This window comes from Chinchilla lanigera, unplaced genomic scaffold (assembly GCF_000276665.1).
Source record: "Chinchilla lanigera isolate Chin_1 unplaced genomic scaffold, ChiLan1.0 scaffold00034, whole genome shotgun sequence".
In the NCBI taxonomy this organism is placed as follows: domain Eukaryota; kingdom Metazoa; phylum Chordata; class Mammalia; order Rodentia; family Chinchillidae; genus Chinchilla; species Chinchilla lanigera.
Genome location: NW_004955435.1, coordinates 14,658,523 through 14,680,798, shown reverse-complemented (window position 1 = coordinate 14,680,798; position 22,276 = coordinate 14,658,523). Strand labels below are relative to the sequence as shown.

At 35.9% G+C, this 22,276-nt stretch overlaps 1 protein-coding gene and 2 pseudogenes across 2 annotated transcripts in view; all 3 read left to right on the top strand.

Annotated features, from left to right (window-relative positions):
- Dram2 (DNA-damage regulated autophagy modulator 2) overlaps positions 1–16,507 on the top strand; it is a 39,907-nt gene extending 23,400 nt beyond the window's left edge. For both annotated transcript variants that reach the window (XM_005388938.2, XM_005388939.2), the window contains exons 3-8: positions 4,774–4,841; positions 6,465–6,604; positions 12,932–13,109; positions 13,755–13,837; positions 14,506–14,598; positions 15,121–16,507. In XM_005388938.2, the coding sequence (XP_005388995.1) occupies positions 4,774–4,841; positions 6,465–6,604; positions 12,932–13,109; positions 13,755–13,837; positions 14,506–14,598; positions 15,121–15,228 (670 nt within the window). In that variant the 3' untranslated portion in view covers positions 15,229–16,507. The remainder of the gene's footprint in view (positions 1–4,773; positions 4,842–6,464; positions 6,605–12,931; positions 13,110–13,754; positions 13,838–14,505; positions 14,599–15,120) is intronic.
- Positions 16,508–18,396: 1,889 nt separating this feature from the next.
- LOC102023735 lies at positions 18,397–20,663 on the top strand (annotated as a pseudogene).
- On the top strand, positions 20,660–21,567 carry LOC102027784 (annotated as a pseudogene).
- Positions 21,568–22,276: the final 709 nt, after the last annotated feature.

Sequence of the window (22,276 nt, the reverse complement as noted above, 5' to 3'; positions counted from 1 at the left end):
ATTCAAGCAATTTTGGCAGCTTTCAGTGGCAGTTTTGATTTCCTGGATGTCTCTTTGAATCTGGTTCATGCGTTCTAATTCATTCCTATATTTTTCATTTAACATTTCCATCGGTTGCCTATGTTCGTCTATTTTTTTATATGTTAAGAATAACATTTTAGATTATTTATCTGAAGACTTTTTTTCTTGAGCAAGAATCTTAAGTTTTCTTTGGGTTCATAGGAGCATTTCAGTGATGATTGCTCATACTCAACAAGCCTCTGGTTCCCAGGAATTGAGTTGGGTGTGGTATATGGAGGAGTCCAGGGCTGCTACCTTAACAGCAAATGGAGTTGACAGGGTCATGGTGTATGGTCCATCTCAAGTTGGTCCTAGAGAAGGAGATGATGAGGGAAGTGACTTCACCAGTATTAAATCTCCCAAGTGGAATATGAGTTTTCCCTTTTCTTTAGGCTGAGCTTCCATTAGCTGTTGAAGAGTCAGTTGGAATTTAGCCAGTGACGTGACATCCTTCAGTAAGGCATCTGTTTCTCTATTGAAGAGAAAATAGTTAGTGAGAAAAAGGTGTCCGTAAAGCATTTCAAATGGACTGACGCCTAGAATTTGAGGTGTATTTCTTATTTTAATAAGAACTAAAGCTAGTAAGTGAGGCCGCTGTAGCTAGATCTTCTGAGCCATTTTGCAAAGATGTCTCTAGGGTCTCATTAATTTTTTCCACCTTTCCTGATGATTGTGATCTCCATGCACAATGGAGGTGATAAAGAATGCCCAGTGCCTGAAAGATACCCTTTGTAACTGTTGCTTTAAAAGAAGGCCCATTATCACTCTGTAAGCTCTTAGGAAGTCCAAATCTGGGTGTGATTTCTGAGACTAAAACTTTTACTACTCTCTTGTGCCTTTTATGTTCTACAAGGAAAGGCTTCAACCCAGTTTGTGAAGGTATCTACCCAAATAAGAAGTATTAAACTCCTTTATTCTTTGGCATTGGTGAAATAAAGCTGACAGTAAGTCTGGAAACTGTTCTTAAGGGACTGGAATAGCAATTGTAACTCATTGGCTCTTAGACCTCTCCCTCTATTGACGGAGCCTGATACTTGTTGTAAGTCCCTTCAATTTTAGCTATAATTAATCTCTAAAATTTTGATGACTTATGAGAAACAGATAACAATTAATGCATTATTTTTGACCAATGAAAAACTCTCAAGTTATTGTACATAGACAACAATATATATTGTATTTGTAAAACCAGTCTAAGCACCATTTTGATTAGCTGGCACCTTGAATATATATATATTATAGTAATTAGACAGGATAAAATATTTCTTTCCAGGATGGGATCTGGGCTTTTAGGCATAACTAAAGGGAATAGGTGAACACATGATGCTGTGAAGGGACCTGTAGATACAAACCATAACATCCATGGTGATTTCAAGACCTCCTACTAGGGCTCATCTCCTAAAGACCTATAACCACCCAAAAGCACTTCTCTGGGGACCATCTTCAAACACATAGATCTTTGGAGGATATTCAAGTTATAAACTGCAGCAGAATGTTGGAACCAAGATGCAGATTCAGACAGTTTGACTGTATGGACTGTGCTCTTACTCTTTATGACATGCTGCCTAGATATTTTTGACTCATTGTCAACAATTATCAATAATCTCAAAACTGCTGATGATGTGAATATGGATATTTGGTTTATAGCCCTTTTTAATTACAAAACTAATGAATAATTATTACAACAAATTTTATCGGTACCAGAGTGCTGATACAAGTAAAAGTGAAAGTTCCTTCCTGAACCCTCCAGTTTCTGTCTCCAGAGATGACTGATGGCTTGCTAGGTTTCCTTCCAGACTTTGTTTTATTTTGTCATCCGTGTTTATATAAAACTCTTCCCTTTTTTACCCCTTTCCTTATCTTTTTAAATTTTTTTTTTGTTCTTAATTTTGTTGCATTTATATAAAGTGATAACATGTTGCTCTTAAGCAATTGCTTGTTTAGGGTTTTCCCTTTTTCTGGCTGTTAGAAGAAACACTAGAATGCAGATATAGTAAACAAACACCTTTACACACTTGTGCTGATATTTAAGATATTTTGGTAGATTCCTAGAAGTGGAATTGTTCAGATTGTTAGTAGGCTATTAACATTTTTAGTTTGACAATGCCAAGTATTCTTCTAAGGTATTGCATCAATTTGTGCATTCACAAAGAGGATATGAGAAAAATTATAATTATTATGAATGGTTTCTGAGCTATTAATGTTTAAACTTTTATGTAAAATTTAAATGAATTGAATAAGGATGAGAAGTGATGGAAAATTACCAAAATACCATTCTTAAAAATGATTAATCATATCACAGTGTTTTAATCTAAATGTTTTTACTAGAAATGTAGTTAGCTTTAAAGAAAAGATGATTCAGCTTCTGTATGATGCTTTTGAAACATGTCTCTACAGAGATGCTAAATGAAATTATTTTGTTCAATAATATTTGTTATTTTATGTTTGTTAGAATTCTTTCATTTACTCATTTGTTTCACTTCTGAAAAATAACTGTTCTAACACAGAAAATAGCAAGCTTTCAAAGAGTGACAAAAGATCCAGAGGATTCAGTTTAGCTTTTAAAAAACTCAAAGAATAGTCTGGGCATTATTATCTACATTCATTGTTATTTATTGTGTGTGCAGTGGTATAGTATCACAAAAATGTAAGAAAATTGAATGTGCTTTGGGAATTTTTACAAAATTCCCCAAATTTTATTACTTTTAAGGTTATGATTTTAGGAATGATTTGGTAAATAATCTTCACTGTCCTAGAGAAACATTTAGCCTAAGAAACCAGACCATTTCTGTTTTTCTTGTTTGTTTGAGATAGGGTCTTGTTGTAGCCCAGGCTAGCTTCAACTTCACTATGTATCTCAGGCTGGCGTCTAACTTGTGATCCTCCTGCTTTACTGCCTTAGGCTCCTGAGTGCTGAGATTATAGGCACGTACCACCACACCCGGGTTAGACCATTTTTTAGTAATTCTGAGAGAATGTGCATATATATGATTCATGAAGGTCATTCAGTACTTTTATTTCTCCTTCTGAAAACTCATCTTGTTTCACTTTAAAGAGCTTTAAATAATTTAAGAGACCACTGACTTCTTTTTGAGAGTTTCAGTTCTCTGATGATACTGCATGTGATTTGCTAATAGTACCCTAGACACTCTTTTTTTTCCTGTTTCCTTCTGCTTTTAAATGTTTTTGCTAGTGAACTTAGTATGTTATTCGGGGATCTTTCTTCAACATTTAAAAATATGTAAACTCTAGTACAGTACTTATTTTTATTTTTTTGGCTTGTTTCCTTCACATTCAAAATAATTAAACTAGATATACTGCAAAGTTTTTTTTCAACTAATAGATCCTATTTAAGAGGTTTAGGTGTTACAGCCACAAAGGACAGAACAAAGTATAAACTTCACTTCAAAAGCAAATTTTGTTGCCAGTGTGTTTTACATATTTTCTTAGCTGGTTCAGGTGGTGGATATCTAAGTAAGGTGTGGAAGACTTGCCACCAGGACACCAAAAAAATATTAGAATATGTGTGTTTCTCTCTTAAATGAAAAATACTTAAGCCTACTGATATTTAACATATGGGATAATAATAATATACATACATGTAATTTGAAGTTACATAGTCAGACCTTTTTGTGTTAATATGTAGCTTAAATAGTTTGATGACCACTGGATTGAAGTTTCGTGCTCATAAGGTGATGTACATGGCTGTTTTCACTTTTAGGCCAGTTGATGTCATTCTGTTTTCAAGCTATATATGTAATTATGATGTGTGATTGAGCCAATCATCTTGGAAATGCATGCTATCACATATTTTGGTGGCAATCCAAAACGGGCATCAATTGGAGTACAACTACTGTATTAAAATTACATTTTCTTATTGTAACAATAATAGAGGTACATTTCAGACAATTTCAAAGGTAGTATATAGGAACAAGGGACTCCATTATTCGCATTCCTGAAGATGGTAAAAAACAAAATCTCTTGCTTGTAAAAGGTACCTGTTTTATAATTATTTTTTTGCCAATACATTATTTTTTGTTTCTTTATTTTCACTATAAGTTTTCTTAAGAGAGTCATGGACAGTAGATATTGTGAAAGGGAAAGAAACTGCTCAATAGGAAAAAACAACTAGGATGAGGGAATGAAGGAAAGAAAGAAGGAAGGGAAATACATATATATATAAACATACACAAGATAGCTAAGATAATTGTACTACTAATTTCTATTGGTTTATTGAGAGGAAGAGTTAATGTTTAATTGTTTGATCAATCTTGCATGCCTATATCTGGTAATCTGAGCAACTACTTTGAAGATAACAATAAGTAATACAACAACAATTGTTGATTTCCTGTCATCTTGATTAGAAATTCTGTATCATTTTTATAGTTTTTGTGTTGTTTTGTTTTTGTTCTTTTTAAAATAAAAAAAAACTAAGTCAATAATGCTATCTTAATGTATTAGGGATAGCTGTTTAAAAATTAAATTTTTTATGTTGATTTCTACTATGTGGGAAGGAAATAATCTTAAAATATGTCAGAAAAAGTGAAATAGCAAATATTTATAAACTCAAACTATCCAGTTCTCTTTATAAAATGATGTAGTAGTAGAACTTAGTAGCTTTTTATAAGATAAAGGATTTGAAATGACTCCTATTACTACTTACTCCATAGAAGAATCTAATGTGAAAAGTCTAAGTGCTTTTGCTTTTTCTTTCAGTGACACTGGAACAGTGGCTCCAGAGAAGTGTGTGTTTGGGGCAATGCTAAATATTGCTGCACTTTTATGTAAGTAATGAGAGTGGTTATAACAAATGAAGTTAACAGGTAAACTCCTTTGTTCTTTAGACACTGTTGTGTTATTTATTTTCTAGTTGTACTTGAAATTGAGCATGTGTAATCACGAAGTTATTTATTATGGTTATGTTCTTTCTAAAAGAAAAAAAACTTTTTGGACTTGTTAAACGTTTTAGGAATTGGTTTTGGTTTTTTTTTTTATTTTAAAGATAAAAGGAGGGAAACATTAACAGACATACAACATTTTACAACATATCACAAGCACAATACAGACAATACAGAGTTCCAAACAAAGTGGTAGGGAATTAACAATGGTGGTTGTATTACATATTGATATCTTCAAAGTGGCTTCTCATGAAAACAGATATAGACATGCAATACTTATAGCTGTAGGTCTTAGTACTCTTTCTTTTTTTTTTTTTTTTTTTGGTTTTTCTCCGGTACCAGGAACTGAACTCACGACCTTGCGCTTGCCAGGCAGGCACTTTGCCGCTGAGCTAAATCCTCAGCCCCTGGTCTTAGTACTCTTTCAAACAGAAGTTGTAAGTGCAACCAAATATTCCTTGAGGCCTTAAATGGTCTTCATAAGCAGTCAGTAGTGGGGCAAAAACTGTAGATACAACTGACCACAATTAAATTCCATTAGTTTTGAAGTTTAAGAATAGAGATGGAACTATGTTGTGATTTTCGTGTGATGTTCTAATGTTAAAGGAATCTACTGTAGGGTTTTATATTACTGTTTTTTTTTTGTTTTGTTTTGTTTTTTGTTTTTCTCCGGTACCGGGAACTGAACTCACGACCTTGCGCTTGCCAGGCAGATGCTTATATTACTGTTCATTTATTTTTGAACCAAATTTTTATTGATTATTTTTTTCATCAAATGTGATCGTTTTAAATATTCACTTTCATCCATGTGATATTTGCTTACATGAGAAGCAGAAGTCAGGAAAATGATTCAATTTACAGAAATTTGGTTTTTATATAAGCTCTTTAGAAACTTATCTACAGAAGCGTATATCTGTTACATTTTCTATAGTCTTGAGTTCTTTGGCAGTATTTCTGCAGTAAAAAGTTTGATATTCCTTGTCTTGACAAATAAATATGGTAAAGTGGTCTTTTCTTTTTCCTCTTTGTAATTTGACTGCTATATTTAATTGAGCCAAGTTATAGTAATTTGAAATAAAATTATATGAAAGTGAGGCAAGTAAGCTTTTGGAGTTTTTTGCCTATGCTCATTTCATCTGGATTCTAGAATTAGTTACTTTTTACTTTGATACTAATCATAAAATTTTTTTATATGTAACTCTTATTGTAAGAGATTTTCGGAAGATATCAAACTTACCTCTAAAATTATATATTAAATGTTTGTAGATATGAGACTAATGGAACACAAATAATTTGCTCAGGCACATAGAAATACTAGTAAGTTAAGTTAAAGATGCAACCTTAATAATTCCTTAAAATTAACTTTCCTGTGTGTTTATGTGTTCTGTCAGATTAACTTTGAAAGGAAAATCTATGCTTCTGCATGGCAGTGACCTTTGTGAACTTTCTTTGGCAATTTTATTTCCTGGTTATTTATTACTTCGTTGTTTTTCGGATTGTCTTTCCCAGGCCTTGCTACCATTTACGTTCGTTATAAGCAAGTTCATGCCCTGAATCCTGAAGAGAACCTTATCATCAAATTAAACAAGGCTGGCCTTGTACTTGGAATACTGAGTTGTTTAGGAGCTTCTCTTGTGGCAAATTTCCAGGTTTGTGTTTTAGCCCAGCATAAGTATTTTCCTAAAGTACATAAACACACATGATAAAAAGAAAACCTGAAACGTTCAGTTAAGTGCTACTCTTGTTTCTTTACCTTAACAAAACAGCATCTACTACCTTCATGTTATTTTACAATTAGAAAAATTCATATTCAATAATCTGAACAAGTATAAATTATTCTTTTTTAGAGTCTATAGGACAAGTTATTAGACTCTACTACTATTTAGTTGGAGATTATGTCAAGTCCAAACAGAGAACTGATATAAACTAAGTGATACATTTAGAGATTAAACATTCATTGTTTTTTTTTTAATATACCTAACAAGTTACAGTCATTTAATTATTCTATATGCTTGTGTTTTGGATGGTTCTATTGATTGCCTGCATTCCTAGGTGCCCAGCCTTGTACATGAGGATGTAAAGGAGTACTGGTAACATTTCTAGCCTTTTTTCAGGGAATTCTTACTGTTAAACTAGCAATCAACAAATATAGTCATGTAACTGGGGTTGCCTTCTGGGAAATGTATTATTAGGCAGTTTTGTTGTGGAAACATTATAGATTGCACTTCCATAAGCTGGACTATCACATTACCAGGCAATATAATCTTTTTTATTATTCATGTATCTTTATGTTTCATAATAACTACATTCATCCTGGAATTGGTACATATGCATATCACATCTTGATCATTTTTACTTCCCTTCTTTCTTCCTTTCCCCATATAATCTTAACCGAGCCATCACTGTATGCTTGATCTGTTATTGACAGAAAAGTTACTATGTCATGTATGATTCTATTGCGAACTTTTCACATTCCTGTCTATTGATATCCTTTCAGGAGAGTCTGTGTTAGTGACTGCATCCTGAGTATATGCTTTTTTGATGAATCTTTCTGTAAAAAGTTTTAATTTAGACATTTGATAACTTGCTTAGCATGTCATAATTATTTAAATATACAAGCATTCATTATATAAATACACATATGTGAGTATATTGTGTCTCTTATTTAACAGCTTTCATTCTTACTCAGCTTTTGATTGGCCTCTCCTGTTTTTCACATTTTTTTAAATATGGTTAATACCAGAGGTTGAGTATTCTGTAACCAAAATGCTTGGGACCAGAAGTGTTTTAGAGTTTGGAGTGTTTGGGACCTCAAAACATTTCAGATTTTGGAGCTTTCCAGATTTCTGAGCATTTTGGAGTTCTAATTTTTGGATTAGAGATGCTCAACTTGTAGTAGCCTCCATAAGTAGAGTTCAAGAAGATATTAGATAAGGTAATGCTAGCTACTGTAAAAGAGCCCAAATTTCAGTGGCTTATATAGAAGTTTAATTTGTACGTATATGCAGTGAGTGCAGATTTTTTGGTTGACAGCCTTTTTCCCCACAATGATTGAAAGTTCAACTTTTGTCCATCTTTGGTCTCTGTTATGCCATGTAACATTACAGGGTTCTGCATCGAGTTGGTGAAATAGTAAGAGATGCAAAACACATGTGCTTCTTAAAAACTTCAACTTATGCATTTTTAAAACAAGTATCCAGTGATATTTATTAAAGAAGTTAAGAACCATTTAGAAAAGTGAAGGGACCACTTCTATAGGATTTTACAATAGGTGAGAGTAAGAGGGCTCAATTTAGAATACAGAGAAAAATGGGAATTTATAGCCAAGAAGTAGGTGGAGGTTAGTAGGTAGGAAATTACTAAGAGGAAATATCACATATGAGGAAATGCTCTGGGTCACTCCACCTAAAAGAGTTCTTGCTGAAGACAGATCACAGTGATTAGATAGCACCTATGGCGTTGGTGTAGGATGAAGAATCGAATCGGATATTCAGATATTTAAGATGGAGGATTCCAGGTTACTTGATTTAGGCAGAATTATTGTGCTAAAACTGGACAATGCAGAGATCAGTATGGAGCCCTAGAAGTTAGGGGTGATAGAGAAGAAAGTCTGGAGAAACCTGTGGAAAATTTGGTTAAGGAGAGAGTTTTTTTTTGTTATCTGGCTGTGACTGACATCATTCCACTGACTTGCATGTGCTAGGAAAGGGTGGGGAGAGTTTAGCTGGAAAAATGTAGTTTCACTGGACATTTGTTTTCAGGAGCAACTCTTCTATGAAAGGGGAACAAAAATTTTAGTGGACCGCTAGCCAGCTGTGTATGATAGTCCTGTGGCTCCTAATCAGATTTTGTAGCTCAGTGTTAAAAAATACCTTGCGGAATTTTTGTGGTATGAATACTGATGCTGTAGTTGTCCTTTGATCAATTTAACATATTTCTCATCACCTGTATGCTAAGAATAAAAACTCAGTATTTATACAGCCTAGTAAAATTCAATAGCAGTTCTAAAAGCACACGTGAGCTGCCTTTTACTTTTATTTCAATTACTTACTAAGACAGTTCATACACTTTGTAGTTTTACTTTCAGCTTTCATTGTAATTGAACTTTACCACAAGTGTCACTGTGAGTTTATAATTTTGGGTCAGATTTTTTCTCTCTCTCTCTTGGTTTTCTCTGTTCAGCATAACTTTGAACCTACTGAACATCGTTTTCTTGTTTCACTAATGGCTTCCTTGCTAAGCTCTGTTTATCAGCAGACTCTAGCCTTGCATAGCTATCAAGTAACTCCTCTTTCTAATGTAAACTTCTGCTACTTATTTAAAATAAGTGTGCCATGTCCTCCTCTTCTCCCTCCTCCTGCTCCTCGCTCCCTATTCTTTTCACAGACAAACTCTAGTTGATTTATTCAGGAAAAATTGTACACAAACTAGGTCTGAAAATGGTTTACAATGATATATCTTGGCTTGAAATAGAGCCTGGTACTGTTTTAAATAGAGAAAAGACATTCTGGCTTTATCTGTTAAATATTTCTTGAATGCATCTGCTTCTCTCCATTTCTCCTTTCCTGCCTGACGTCTCCCTTTCAACCAGTGCAAACTGCACCCTGGGTCTGGACAGCTGCCATTGCCTCCTCAATGGCTCCTCTGTGATCATTCCTACTTTCTTTGAATCAGTTCTTCATGTTGCAGCCACAGTGATCTTTTGGAAATACGCAAATATCTCACTCTGTTTCTCTAAAATTGCATGAAAAATGAGACTCAAGAGAGGAAAAAATAATTTGATAAATTGCCAAATTATTTAATCAACACAAGGATCTTAATATAAACTGGTTCTTATGTATCTCTCTGGCCTCATTCTGCATTATTCCCATGCTTTTTTTTTTATTTTCTGTTTTTTTCTTTTTTTTTCCAGTACCGGGAATCGAACTCACGACCTCGCACTTGCCAGGCAGGCGCTGTGCCCCTGAGCTAAATCCCCAGCCCCATTATTCTCGTTCTTAATGTCTCCATTCTATATAATCCTGGCCTTTTTTTTGTTCCTTAAACTAAGCAAGCTTATATAACTCTTTTTTCCTATGTTGTTGCGCATACCACAACTCCCTAACCAAAATAAATTCAGGCATCTTAAGACCTCAGTGTTGACCATACTGCCTCAGGGAAGTCTTTCTGTCTGTAACTATTGCAGTATATTTTGAATTTTTGTTTTTCTGTGTTCTCTAAGCCTCTGATACATAGCTCTTATTATATTTCAGTCTAATTTCATATGAGTGGCTTAAAATTTTATTTATCAGCCAAGCATGTAGGTGTAGGGCAGCATCCCAGGACTTGGAAGACTGAGGTAGGAGGACTGATACAAGCTCGAGGCCAGCCTGTGCTACTGAGTTCAAGGCCATATTGAACTGCATAATAAAACCCTGTCTCAAAGAAACAGAAATAAAATTATCTACTCTTTAATTTATATATTTCTTCGTTAATTGTAAGTGCTATGGTTCACTACTGTGTCTCTAGTACCCAGCAGAGCACTTAGCATAAATGTGGTCTTGTTAATTATGTAAGAATTTATTGAGAGATGCTAAAGGACTATATGGGTTGGAAAAAAGTGTTTTGTCTCTGTTGTTTGCCTGTACTTAAAGAAAGGACTAAAAATTGCTATGTTATATGAAAAATAAAAATTAAAAATATAAATTAAATTTCTGTGAAAACACATGTATACTGTATATAGTATTCAGCCAAACAAATACATGGTAAATGTCCTCAGGGCCCACTTTCCTTTCAGGAAATTCATTCTCCAGGAGACCAGGAGATATGTAATCAGAAATATGTATTAGTTTCCTAGGGCTATCATAACAAAATACCACCAACAGGGTAGTTTAAAACAAGAGAAACTTAGTGTCAAAGTTCACAAGCCTGGAAGTCCAAAATCCAGGTGTTGACAGGGCTAGTTCTCCTGCGCATCCTCAAGAGGGAGCATCTTTTCCTAGCTTCTTGTGGTTGAGGTAGTTCTTGGTGTTCTTTGGCAGCGTAACTCTTAATTTATTTTTTGTCATCAAGTGAAATTCTTCCTTCTCAGAAAATTTGTTCTCGAGGAGACTTTGAAAAGGATAAAAATAAGTAAGCAGAAGATTAGTTCCTAAGTTTCATTAACTGCTTTTAGATAAAGATTATAGATCACTTACAAGTAATATATAAGTTCCATATCTAAGATTTGTTCTTGACCACTTCTGTACTTTCTCTTGTTTTTGTCTTGTCTTTTGTATTTGTTTTGTTACAGGGTATGTTTTTAAGTAGAATAAACTTTTGAACACAAGTCGAAGATTTTAACTTGCTAATCAATCAGGGAAACAGAATATATTACAAATCAGTTCAAAATAGTAACAATACCACACGTTGATAGAAAATGTTGAAATGAACTTGGGAATGGATGTAAAATTAGCAAAACTGGCCATAACTCGCAATCTGATAATCAGTTGTATTTCACAGGACACAGTTTGCATTCCTCTAGATAAGGATTTTTAGTAACTATTAATTTTTTAAAATTACTTTTCCTTACCTGAGTGAAAATTTCATTTATTTTTTTATGTTTTCTTTTTTTAAATATAAATTTTCTTTAAATTAACTTCTTTGTTTCTATGTAACTCCTGTTATGTTTGCTTTGTAACATAGCCTAGTCAAAGCCAAGTAAAAGCTCCTTCCTACAGGGCCAGCAAATTGCCAGAGTCTTTAATATTTCTTTGAAAAGGCATTCCTTCAGTAATCTTAAGATGTTCCCCTGTCTCTAAAGTGACAGAACTAAATATAGTAAGCAGAAAAATGGCCATTAAAACCAATCTCATGTACCCCCATTTTAATAATAAAAATAGTAAATAGTCTCCATTCTTTATTTTTTTGCTTTTTAACTCATGGGGTTTTGTTAAACCATTATATATTGACACTGGGGCTAAATCTATATTTATCTTCATCAAAATATAACACACCAAACCCTATAAAAGTAGCTTTTTCCAAAAAAGAAACCAGAAATCTATTACTTTTGTATTAGGAATCTCCTGTAATTAAGAAGATGGAATTAAGAAAATTAAATAGTTTATAATTTAATACAGATTGTAAAAGAAGGAAACCAAGCCCTATGCCATCTTTTGTTGGTGTTATATTAGTCATGAGTAATCTATGTACCTTTTCATCTGAAGGGAATACAAATGACATCAGTTTAGAAAAAGAGCAATTCAGCCAAAAATTTTCATGTAGTATTTTTAACCATAGGGTATATATAATTGTCACTTTTAAGCATAGGGTATATATAATAATACTAAAAATAAAATTAAGTTGATATCTATAAGAATAGTAAGGTAAAGGAGAAAAAAATTATAATATATGGTAATCTGTGTAATATCATCAAAACGAAATCAAACTAGTACAAAGGGGGAATATTTTCATTTCTCAGGCCTTTAAATTTAAATTTAAGTTGGATTTAAACTTTTCCTTGCTAACACTCCCAGCTATCCAGTCCTCTGAACCTTGCACTACTCTTCTTTTATACTTAAAACTATGTAACATATTGTGGAATTTCCTTATTTCTAAAGTTTATTTATTGTTTGTATATCTTCACTAGAATGTAAACTATGAGGGCTGTATTTTTGTCTCTTTTTGTTCACTATGTATCTGAGGACTTTTACAGCAATGCCTGGCATTTAATAAATACACAAAAATATTAAATGAGTAAAAGAATAAATGAATAATTACTATCATACTTTCTATAGTGATATATGAAATTATTTGGTTTTACTGCAATCTTCAGGTTTATGATGTTATGAGAGGCAGTTAGTTCAGGAAATAATTTGCATGTGGAATTTACACAGTTTCTCTACTCAGTGAATGTCCTGTTGGAATCCCTGGATTGAACTTTTTAAATATTGTGTTGCCAGTGTATTCTGAATTACTTTTACTGACTTCTTTTTCTTCTCTTTTTTTCTACCTCTCAGAAAACAGCCCTTTTTGTTGTACATGTCAGTGGTAGTGTGCTCACTTTTGGTATGGGCATATTTTACATGTTTGTTCAGACCATCCTTTCGTACCTAATGCAGCCCAAAATTCACGGCAAACAAGTCTTCTGGATCAGACTACTGCTGCTTGTCTGGTGTGGAGTAAGTGTACTTAGCAGTATCCTTCACTGTAAAGTATGGGTACAGTTGAAAGGAAATTGAGTAACAAAGTTTAAGGGAACACTATTGGCACAATGTAAACACCTTTTTGGTAGAAGAGATTCTTAGGTTAGTAATCCTAAACTGAAGGACTTGAAACATTAAATTCAGATTGAAATTAAATAACTGAGCTAGAAACAAAGATATTGTTTAGCTTGGTCTTGCTCACTCAAAAGAAATGAATGATAAGTTAATGATCTTCCTACATAATTATCAGAAGTTTATGATAGATCTAATATTCTGAGCAGAGAGGGATTGACTCTGAGAACCATTTTGTGGTAATCTTCTGGGCACATTTTTAGTTTGACTGCTAAGTGTGACATTAAATATTTAAGAAAACAGATTTGGACTTTGACAACAAATGTGTGAGTTATCCTTTCGGATAAAACAATAACAAGATAAGTTTTCTTTTGAATTTATTTATTTATTTATTTATTTATTATTTTTTTGGTTTTGGTTTTTCTCCAGTACCGGGAACCAAACTCACGACCTTGCGCTTGCCAGGCAGGCGCTTTGCCGCTGAGCTAAATCCCCAGCCCTTTGAATTTAATTTAAACTTAGATCTTCTCTGAGATTCTTCCTTGACTTACTTTCCTTTTTATAGTGTTGATTTGCTCATCCATTTTGTACAGCGGAGACTTTGGCGCTGATATAGTACAAAAACTTCACTGGAAGCCTGAGGATAAAGTAAGAATTTAGAGTCTCTAAAGACTGTTACCATATTAAGTATGACTATCTTGATGTATTTTCATTTTATTACTAGGAACCCTCTTGATAGAATCATCAATTATTCATTAAGATTTACTTTCTAGTTATGACTCAGTTAGTGTAGAACCATCCACATTTTAAGACATGAAAAGAACTATGATTGCAGAAGAGTTTTCTCAAGAATTGATTCCCCTAATGTGGACATAGTGTACCACTTGAGATTTATAATTATTTAGAATATTTGTTTTCTGAATTGAAAAGATATCTTTGACTTTTGTTATCTGAAAATTTCTGGACTCTGCGTTTGGTTTCCGGTAAGTTCCTGAAACTTACAGTGAGTATTGTTAAACTTAGTGGCCTTTAATAAATTATGTTGCTCTGAGAAAAGTGGTGGTGCCTTGTGGTAGATTGGAAATTCTTCTGATTTTCTTAGTTATATAAATGAGAATTGTACTTGTTCTAGGTGATACTAAGTGCCATTTAGGAGGCATTCCTAATGTCTAGTCTTTAATTCACAAGATATGTTGAATACATTGAATCAGTTTTCAGAAGGCAGACTGGCTAATAAGAATTTAAGATTTGTTACTTGAGAATACTTTAATTATTTGAATGAAATTTCACAAAACCATTCTCCTATTTCATTCAAGGGTTATGTGCTTCATATGGTCACTACTGCGGCAGAATGGTCTATGTCATTTTCCTTCTTTGGCTTTTTCTTGACTTATATTCGTGATTTTCAGGTAAGAAAACATAGATTTGATTTAAGCAATTCAACTTTTTTCAGATGGAGAAATGCAAAATTCCTTGGCAAGTTTCCAGTCTTCTCAAAAATTTACTGTTTTAACATCTGGCACCATAAACAGTGTTAAGAGAAAAGCAGCTTCTCCAGTGAAATTATTTCTGAGTTTGGGAAGGTAGTGTACTATTAGCACGTTTTAGCCTTGAAATTGGAGTTGTAAAACATATTTGAAGGCATTTTTTTCATAGAATTTTCATGTTCTTTATACAGTTGTAGAAGCAATGCTCAACATTGTTTTACTGATTTTTGAGTAGAAACTAAAGAAAAACAGGGAACTTTGTAAATATGGAAGCTTGGTTTTTCCAGGTTACTTGCACTAAGTAAGGCAGTGCAACAGCTATTTTATCTTGGTACTCCTTTAACTGATTTGTATCTCTAATCAAAGAAGATAGTCTATAGAATATATTGAAGAGGTAATTGCTAAGAAGCAAACTTCTCTATATAATTTTTTCTTCTGTTCCAGAAAATTTCTTTACGTGTGGAAGCCAATTTACAAGGATTAACCCTGTATGACACTGCTCCTTGCCCTGTTATTAATGAACGAACACGACTACTTTCCAGAGAATTTTAATGAAGGGATAAAAGGTTTCTTTGACGTTTATAATTCTCAGGGATAGGGGAAAGGGTCACAAAAGCTACATATTACACTCTGAAATTATCAACCAGTTAATGAAGGCTATCTGTGACATTGATGAATACTGATAATCAGGAGACATAAAGCCATTTGATAATTATTTTAAAGGATATCACTTAAAATATTTATGCCTGTTCTTTTTATCCTAGAAAATAAAACCAAAGAACTACAACATTGTAATTTTTTCTACTTTAAGAAAAACAACCTAAAATGTACCAAATAGTCTGTATAGCCCAGCCTTTCACAATTTATAAGTGATTGTAAAACCATGTTTTCATGGGAACACTTTCATGAGAACATTTTCATTTACCCCAAATAATCAGTATTGGTCATCCTTTAGAACTGAGTCTTGATGTTGAAGTGTTACTATCCTAATACATTTCTTACAGCCTTGGAAAACATTTTTTCCTGGAATCTGTGTATGGGAGAACTGAATTCAAGTGAATTCTTTTGTAGCATTAGTTTTGCACAAGTGTTTCTACTATAAGGTCAGGAACAATGCTAACTGAAATATCATAAATGCTTGTGGTAGTTCTATGAAGCCTAGTCTCTGATGTCAGATTTTAATTACCAGTCAAGGAGAACAGTATCTGTAGAAAATTTATTTCCATTATGTTTTATATAAAATGAGGGTTAATATTCGTGAATGAGAAGTTTATGAATAATGGCAGGTATGATTATTATTAAACAGAAACCACTGCAAAGTGCAGTCAAGAGCTGCTCAGATTTTCATTTAGAGGAAATGATTGATTTTTCTAGAATGCACGTTCTGAAGAATGAAATCAGAAATATTAATACATAAACAGCAATCTAAGTTCAAAATAATAGTCATACATACATCAAATGAATTTTCTCTGCTTTTTTGTGGTTAGGCAAGTGATATGTATAGTTTCTACTTTGTCAGATCTGTGTAGATAAAGAATGATGTACATATCTCTGATAAGATTAAAAGGGAAAAAATGTATATCTCCTATATATCCAGTGACAGAGTTTTTGCAAAAGAATGTTTGAAGATTAGCAAGGTTTATATTTTTTTCAAGAGATAATTCCAAGAGCATAAGGAAAAGTGGTAAGAAAAAGTTTAAAATGTAAGAAACAAGGGAAAATGCTTATATGATGGAACTAGCGACTTCAGTTATAAACAAGTTGCTAGTTATAGAAATCAGTAAGAATAATATGTCTGACTAGTAAAATGGAATAAAATACTATTTACCTATATTAAGCAACATAGAACATGGTCACATTTCACTAGACATTCATTGAATGCTGGCATCATTACAAAAAAATTATATACAAATCATGAAAAGTATCATGTTTTTGAAAAGCATGGTACAACCATGTCTGGGAAGTATTGTCAAGTCCTTATTGCTGTACATGAAAGAAGCTAATTCTGATTATGAAGGATCCATAGTAAGGTGAGAGGAAAATTGATAGAATCAAAGCTTGTAAAGCTAAATTATGTGGGGAAAACAACATGTGACTTGCACATTGTTAGAGTATTAGGCATAAAGATATATACCACACATTAAAAGAGTTACTTTGAGACAAAATATATTACTTTGATAGTATTTAAATCCCATTAATTTTAACTTTTCCCATTAGAAGTAACATAAGCTGAACGTATTAACCTTAGGGCTGAAGTAACAAAAAGCAACCATGCTCTCCCCCAAAACACACCTTGCCTCTACTGTCAGATGCCACAGCTTGAATGACTAGATAAAACTTTTTCTATTAATCAACATTTTTGTATTTAATCTTTAAGAGAGGTCATATCCCAATCCTTACTATGAGGAAATTGTGTTAATCCACTTACAATATTTGAAAAGAATAAGATGAATCAAATTAGAACTGCGAGTCAGGTATGGTAGCACACACCTGTGGTCCCAGCACTTGGGAGGCTGAGGCAAGAGGATCGCTGTGAGTTTGAGACTAGCTTAGGCTACATAGTGAGTTCAAGGCCAGCCTAAACTACATAGCCAGACCCTATCTGAAAAAAAGAAAAAAAAAATTACAACTGCAGAGAAGCCCAATTCCCCCTCTGCTGTAGCTCAGATTGATTCAACCTCCCCACTCCTGCCAAAAGAAGGTACATACCCTGTTCTGGAGGGAACTATTATTTATTTTCATACCTATTGTTCTTTTATAGAAAATACCCAGTACACATTAAAAAATCACTGGATAGGAAAAGGAGCAGAAAAAGTTGATCCAGAGATGAAAGTCAGTAGAGGCAAACTTAGATTAACAGATGTTTGAATTGTTGAGGGTTGACAACAATGATAAAAATGCTGAAAGAGCAAAACAAATAGTGAAGGGAAGGAGCCATGTATGAAGAAATACAAGATCTTTAGCAGAGACACAGAAAAATGCAAACAATTCTAGGATATGAGCTAAGATAACATATAAAGGAATAGATCCATAAACTCGAGGACACAACAACTGAAAGTATACAAAGTTAAAAAAGAAAAGGATTGACAATAGTAGAATATCAAAAATAATAAAGTATCTGAAATTTGAAGGCAAAATCAGTCTACATCCCTGTAATTGAGCTACAGAAGCAGATTGAGAGAATGGTACAGAAGAAATGCTCAGATATCTTGAGTATGGATTCCTTTGAAATTTATGGAAATTAGCACAGAGAAAAATCGACAGAGTTCTTTTAAATAATTAAAATTGATAACCACTTAGCAAAGACTGGTATGCCAGGCTGAACGAATCTCCCCAAGTTTATATCCACCTGGAACTACAGAGTGTCACCTATTTTGGAATCAAGTTTTTGGAGATGTAATTAGTAACTTCATACTACGTTAAGGTTGGCCTTAAATCCAATAATCACTGTCCTCATAAAAAGACCATAGAGAAGCAGGTATAGAGAGAAGGCCATGTGAAAATGGAGGCAGAGATTAGAGTGGTGCAGCTGCAAACTAAGGGAAGAGAAGCTAAGAAGAGTTCAAAGAAGGATCTTGTCCTACAGTCTTTAGAGACATCCTTGATTTTGGACCTGTAAACTCTAGAACTGTGAAAGAATAATTTGGGTACATGTGTGGTACTGGGTATGGAACCAAGGGCCTTTGCACTGACCTACTTCCCAGCCCTACTTTTTAAATTTTGAGACAGGATCTTGCTAAATTACCCAGGCTGGTTTCAAACTTACGGTACTCCTGTCTCAGCCTCTGATATGAACCACCACATCCAAGATAAATTTCTATGTTAAGCTACCCAGTTCATGATTACTTGTCATATCAGTTTAGGAAAGTTGTTCGAGTTAAAGAGGGATCACAACCATGCCTGCCTCTGCGTGGTGTGGGGAGAAGCTGGTCATCTGTGTCCTATAGTGCTCACCCCTCGTGCAGTAGGGTCTGGATCCATAGGCCCCTCATTCCTCAATCCTTGTGGTACCACCCAGGAAGGTTTTCCACCTTTTCCTTCAGAGGCAAGACTCACACTCAGCCCACGAGAAGAAACATTTTCCCTCCTTTGAGGGTCCAAAGGTATGAAGGGCTCCCCTTCCACTTCAGGAGTGGAAGCTCTGTGTTCATCACGCTATCCTCCTCTGCACTAAAGAACAGCCAATTGTAAAACAAAGGTAGTTTGTCATTAGAGATAGCAATGGGGCACAGGCCCTTCTCTAGTGTTCTTATGCCCTAAACAGCTTTTCTTAGCCACATCACAGACAGTGTCTGGAGGATTGGGGCCCCTGCTCTCTCTACGTGCTTGTTCCTGTTGTCCCCTGTCTCTGGCAGGCCATTCCCTGAGTTCCCCATTTCTACAGCTTTCCACCCATCCACTCCCTGATCTTTTTCCATTTTCTGACTGCAGCCATGGAGTTATCAAAGGGGCTGTAGTAACAGCTGCTTCAGGAGCTGTAGGAATTAGAGGAGGAAGAGTGGGAACAGGAGCCCTAAGAGGCAGGAGGCTGCTACTTTGAACCAGTTTGAATACCAAGGCAGAGTTAGAAGAGAGGTTGGAAAGGTATATGAGCATTGTGATGTCAGTGAGTGACACTCAGTGTGTATGTATGCAAACCTCTCCTGGCAGGAGAAAATCTACCTGGATCTCCTTTACTCTTGTCCACACTGACCCTGCACTAGCCCAGAAGTGTTACTGGGACATGACTGTGGTGAGTCATGCAGCCTAAAGGTTATCTTTAGTAAAACCACCCACCTACTAATGGAGAAGTACCTGAAGTTGCAGGATAGCTACTGTACTTAATTGTGTGTTTGGTTTGGGAAGGAGTGAAGAGCAGGGTTCTGGGAGCCAACAGTGCTTGCATGACATTTACGAAGTAGATTGCAGGTGGAGATGTGACAGCCAAAAATACCTGGTTGGCACAAAATGTTCTGGATATCCTGATGGAGCAAAGGGAATGAGTACTAAAGAACAGTATCCCTATCACCATGACATTTACACATACCTCCACCTTATTGCTGACCACCATGGGACTGCCCAGGTGCAGGCTCTGTGCCAGAGGAAGTGGGTTTCTGTATATCACTATGTCAGGAATTGTTTATGGAATGTTTGATGATTGGCCAAGATGTCATAAGACTACTTCCAAGTGTTGCTAGGATACCAGAATTATGAACTGCCTAAGAAAGGTAGTATTCATAATACTCAGGCCTTGAGTCCCAGTTCACTTCAGTCAAGAACTGAAGCTTCTTCAGTCAAGAACATCTCAGAAATCCCTAATGTGTCATCTGACCCCAGACATGGAGAGTAAGCTCTTCATAACATCTTGGTTGCAGTTTGGTCAACAAAAGGAGTACCAAGATTGGTTCCAGCACTAGTAGCTGTTCAACCCAAGACCATCAGTTTCTCTCCTGTGATTTTATTTGCTACATCTTTGAGGTAGTACGCCCTTCTAATGCAGTTGTTAGTTCAGATATCTTGCCAGCAGGCCTCATGTGTTGGCTCTTGACAACATGTATGTCAAGTGTTGCTACCTCTAATGACAAACTGGCTTTGAGGATAAAGTGATGAACATAGAGGCACCATCCTGGCCCTGCATCATTCCTTGAAGCCTCATCCAGCCATCATTGCCTCACTGCTTGACTTCATGTGCCACATTATTCCCTGCCCTGATTATCTGTCTACAGGAAGTCTTTAAAGCCCATTACTGTGGGGAGGTACTGCCCCAGGTGGTCACTGAGGAGTCCTGGAAGAGTGTGGAAGTAAATCTGTCTACCTAATATTTTGGAGCCTGTGCCAGATATAAGACGACAGCAGCTTCTCTGCTTCTACACCTCTCTGAGCTGTATCAGAAAGTCCCGAATTGGCTACCACCTGCTGTACTGTCTGAAGCCAGCAAGAGTGCTCAGGGAAGACAAAGCTAGCCTAAGCCACCCATCAAGTTGATCTGCACACCTGCTAATGATGGCAGGAAGGCCTCCCTGTAGGACCTGTGGCTGCTGCGTCACCTCATGTACAGCATAGGCAGGATGAAAACGACTGTGGCTGTATTGACTTGGCACAACTTCAGGAGCTGGTCTGCTGTGTGATGATGGAGAACCTAGTCATGTTTTGAAAAGACTCAGCCTTTAACATACTCATCTAGAGCCTGGAGTGGGAAACCTTTGAGCAGTCTTGTGCCTGGCAGCTCTTCCTAGCCCACAGCATCCTCCTGGAGACCCTAATCCCCATTCTGTGGCACGTCAAATACAAGGAGCACCCAGAGGCCCTGCCCTGCCTGATGCTTCAGGTCCAGAGACAGAAGCCCAATAAGGAAATGGTAAAGGTGATGCTGAGCTGGCCTTGCCGTCTCAGTGACCAGTTCACTGCCATCATCCTGTGGCACTGGCACATGAAGCATGATCAACTGGCAGGGGTGCACATCAAATTCATGCTGATCAATAAACCGCCTCCCTCACAGGAGGCAGAGCCTGAGGAGCCCCAGCGATAAATTGGCCCAGCTGAACCTGGAGCACTTGGAAAACCTGCAGTTCAGTCTGATCAACACCAAACAATATTTTAGCTAGACCTTAAAACTTTAAGTACTGTAGAATACACAGGCAGGCTGTGACAAAGCCCACAAGGTGATGTTTAGTGATCCTCTTTCTCCTGGGGGAGGAATAGGAAGCACTCTTCCACTAAGCCACCCAGGAGCCAGCAAAAGGCAGTTCTGTTCAGCCCTCTTCAGTTGGAAGGATGCCACTCAGCCTCTGCAGGCTGAGGGAAGATAGGCTCCTGCAGTGCTTAGAAGAAAGAAGACACAAAGTCCAAGCCCACCAAGCAGAAACGAAAAGGACCTTCTACAGTGCGTTCTCACAGTAACTGAGGCCCTGTGTTGCCATGCCACTCAATTGGACTGCCCTCCTTCCTGGTGGATAAGGTAATAAGGGCTTGGGAGATAACGGGACACACCCTCTCCCTACTGAAGTTTGACTAGTGGGAAAGATGAGCTGCTTCCTGCAGCCTAGCCTGAGAAACTGGCATGTAGCTCCCTCATACCATCTTTCCTTCCCCCACCTGTACTACTGCTCCCACTCATACTTGGGTTCTCATGGTAGCCAGAGACTATAAAAAATCAGACTGTGGTTTATCCTTAAGCTGCCAGTCTCCCAAAGAGCTATTTCAGCAGAGAAGGAAAATGACAAAAGGACTGCTGGTCAGAGAAGCTAGGGTAAGAGTAGATGATCAGTATGTGGTGTCCCTGCTTCCTTCCTGTCTTTATTTCCTCTGGACATCATATAGCCTGCCTATACCAGTGTGTATTTTGTATCTGACTTAATGTGGTTGTCACCCATTCTGGGCAGATGCTACAACTTTTAGAAAGAATCCTTAAAGGCCCCGGCCTGAAGTGCTCTTCCCAGGAGGCTTGGGTTGGCCTGAGGTTGGCACACAAACTGGGTCAGAGACCAGGGGAGTCCCAGAGGCAAGCACTTCACAACTGGGAAATGTTTCTATTTCCTTGGTTCCATATTTTGCTTTTTTGTTCCATCCCTCCTCCTCCTCTCCTTCTTCCTTCTCTTCTATCTACCTCCTCTTCTTTCTC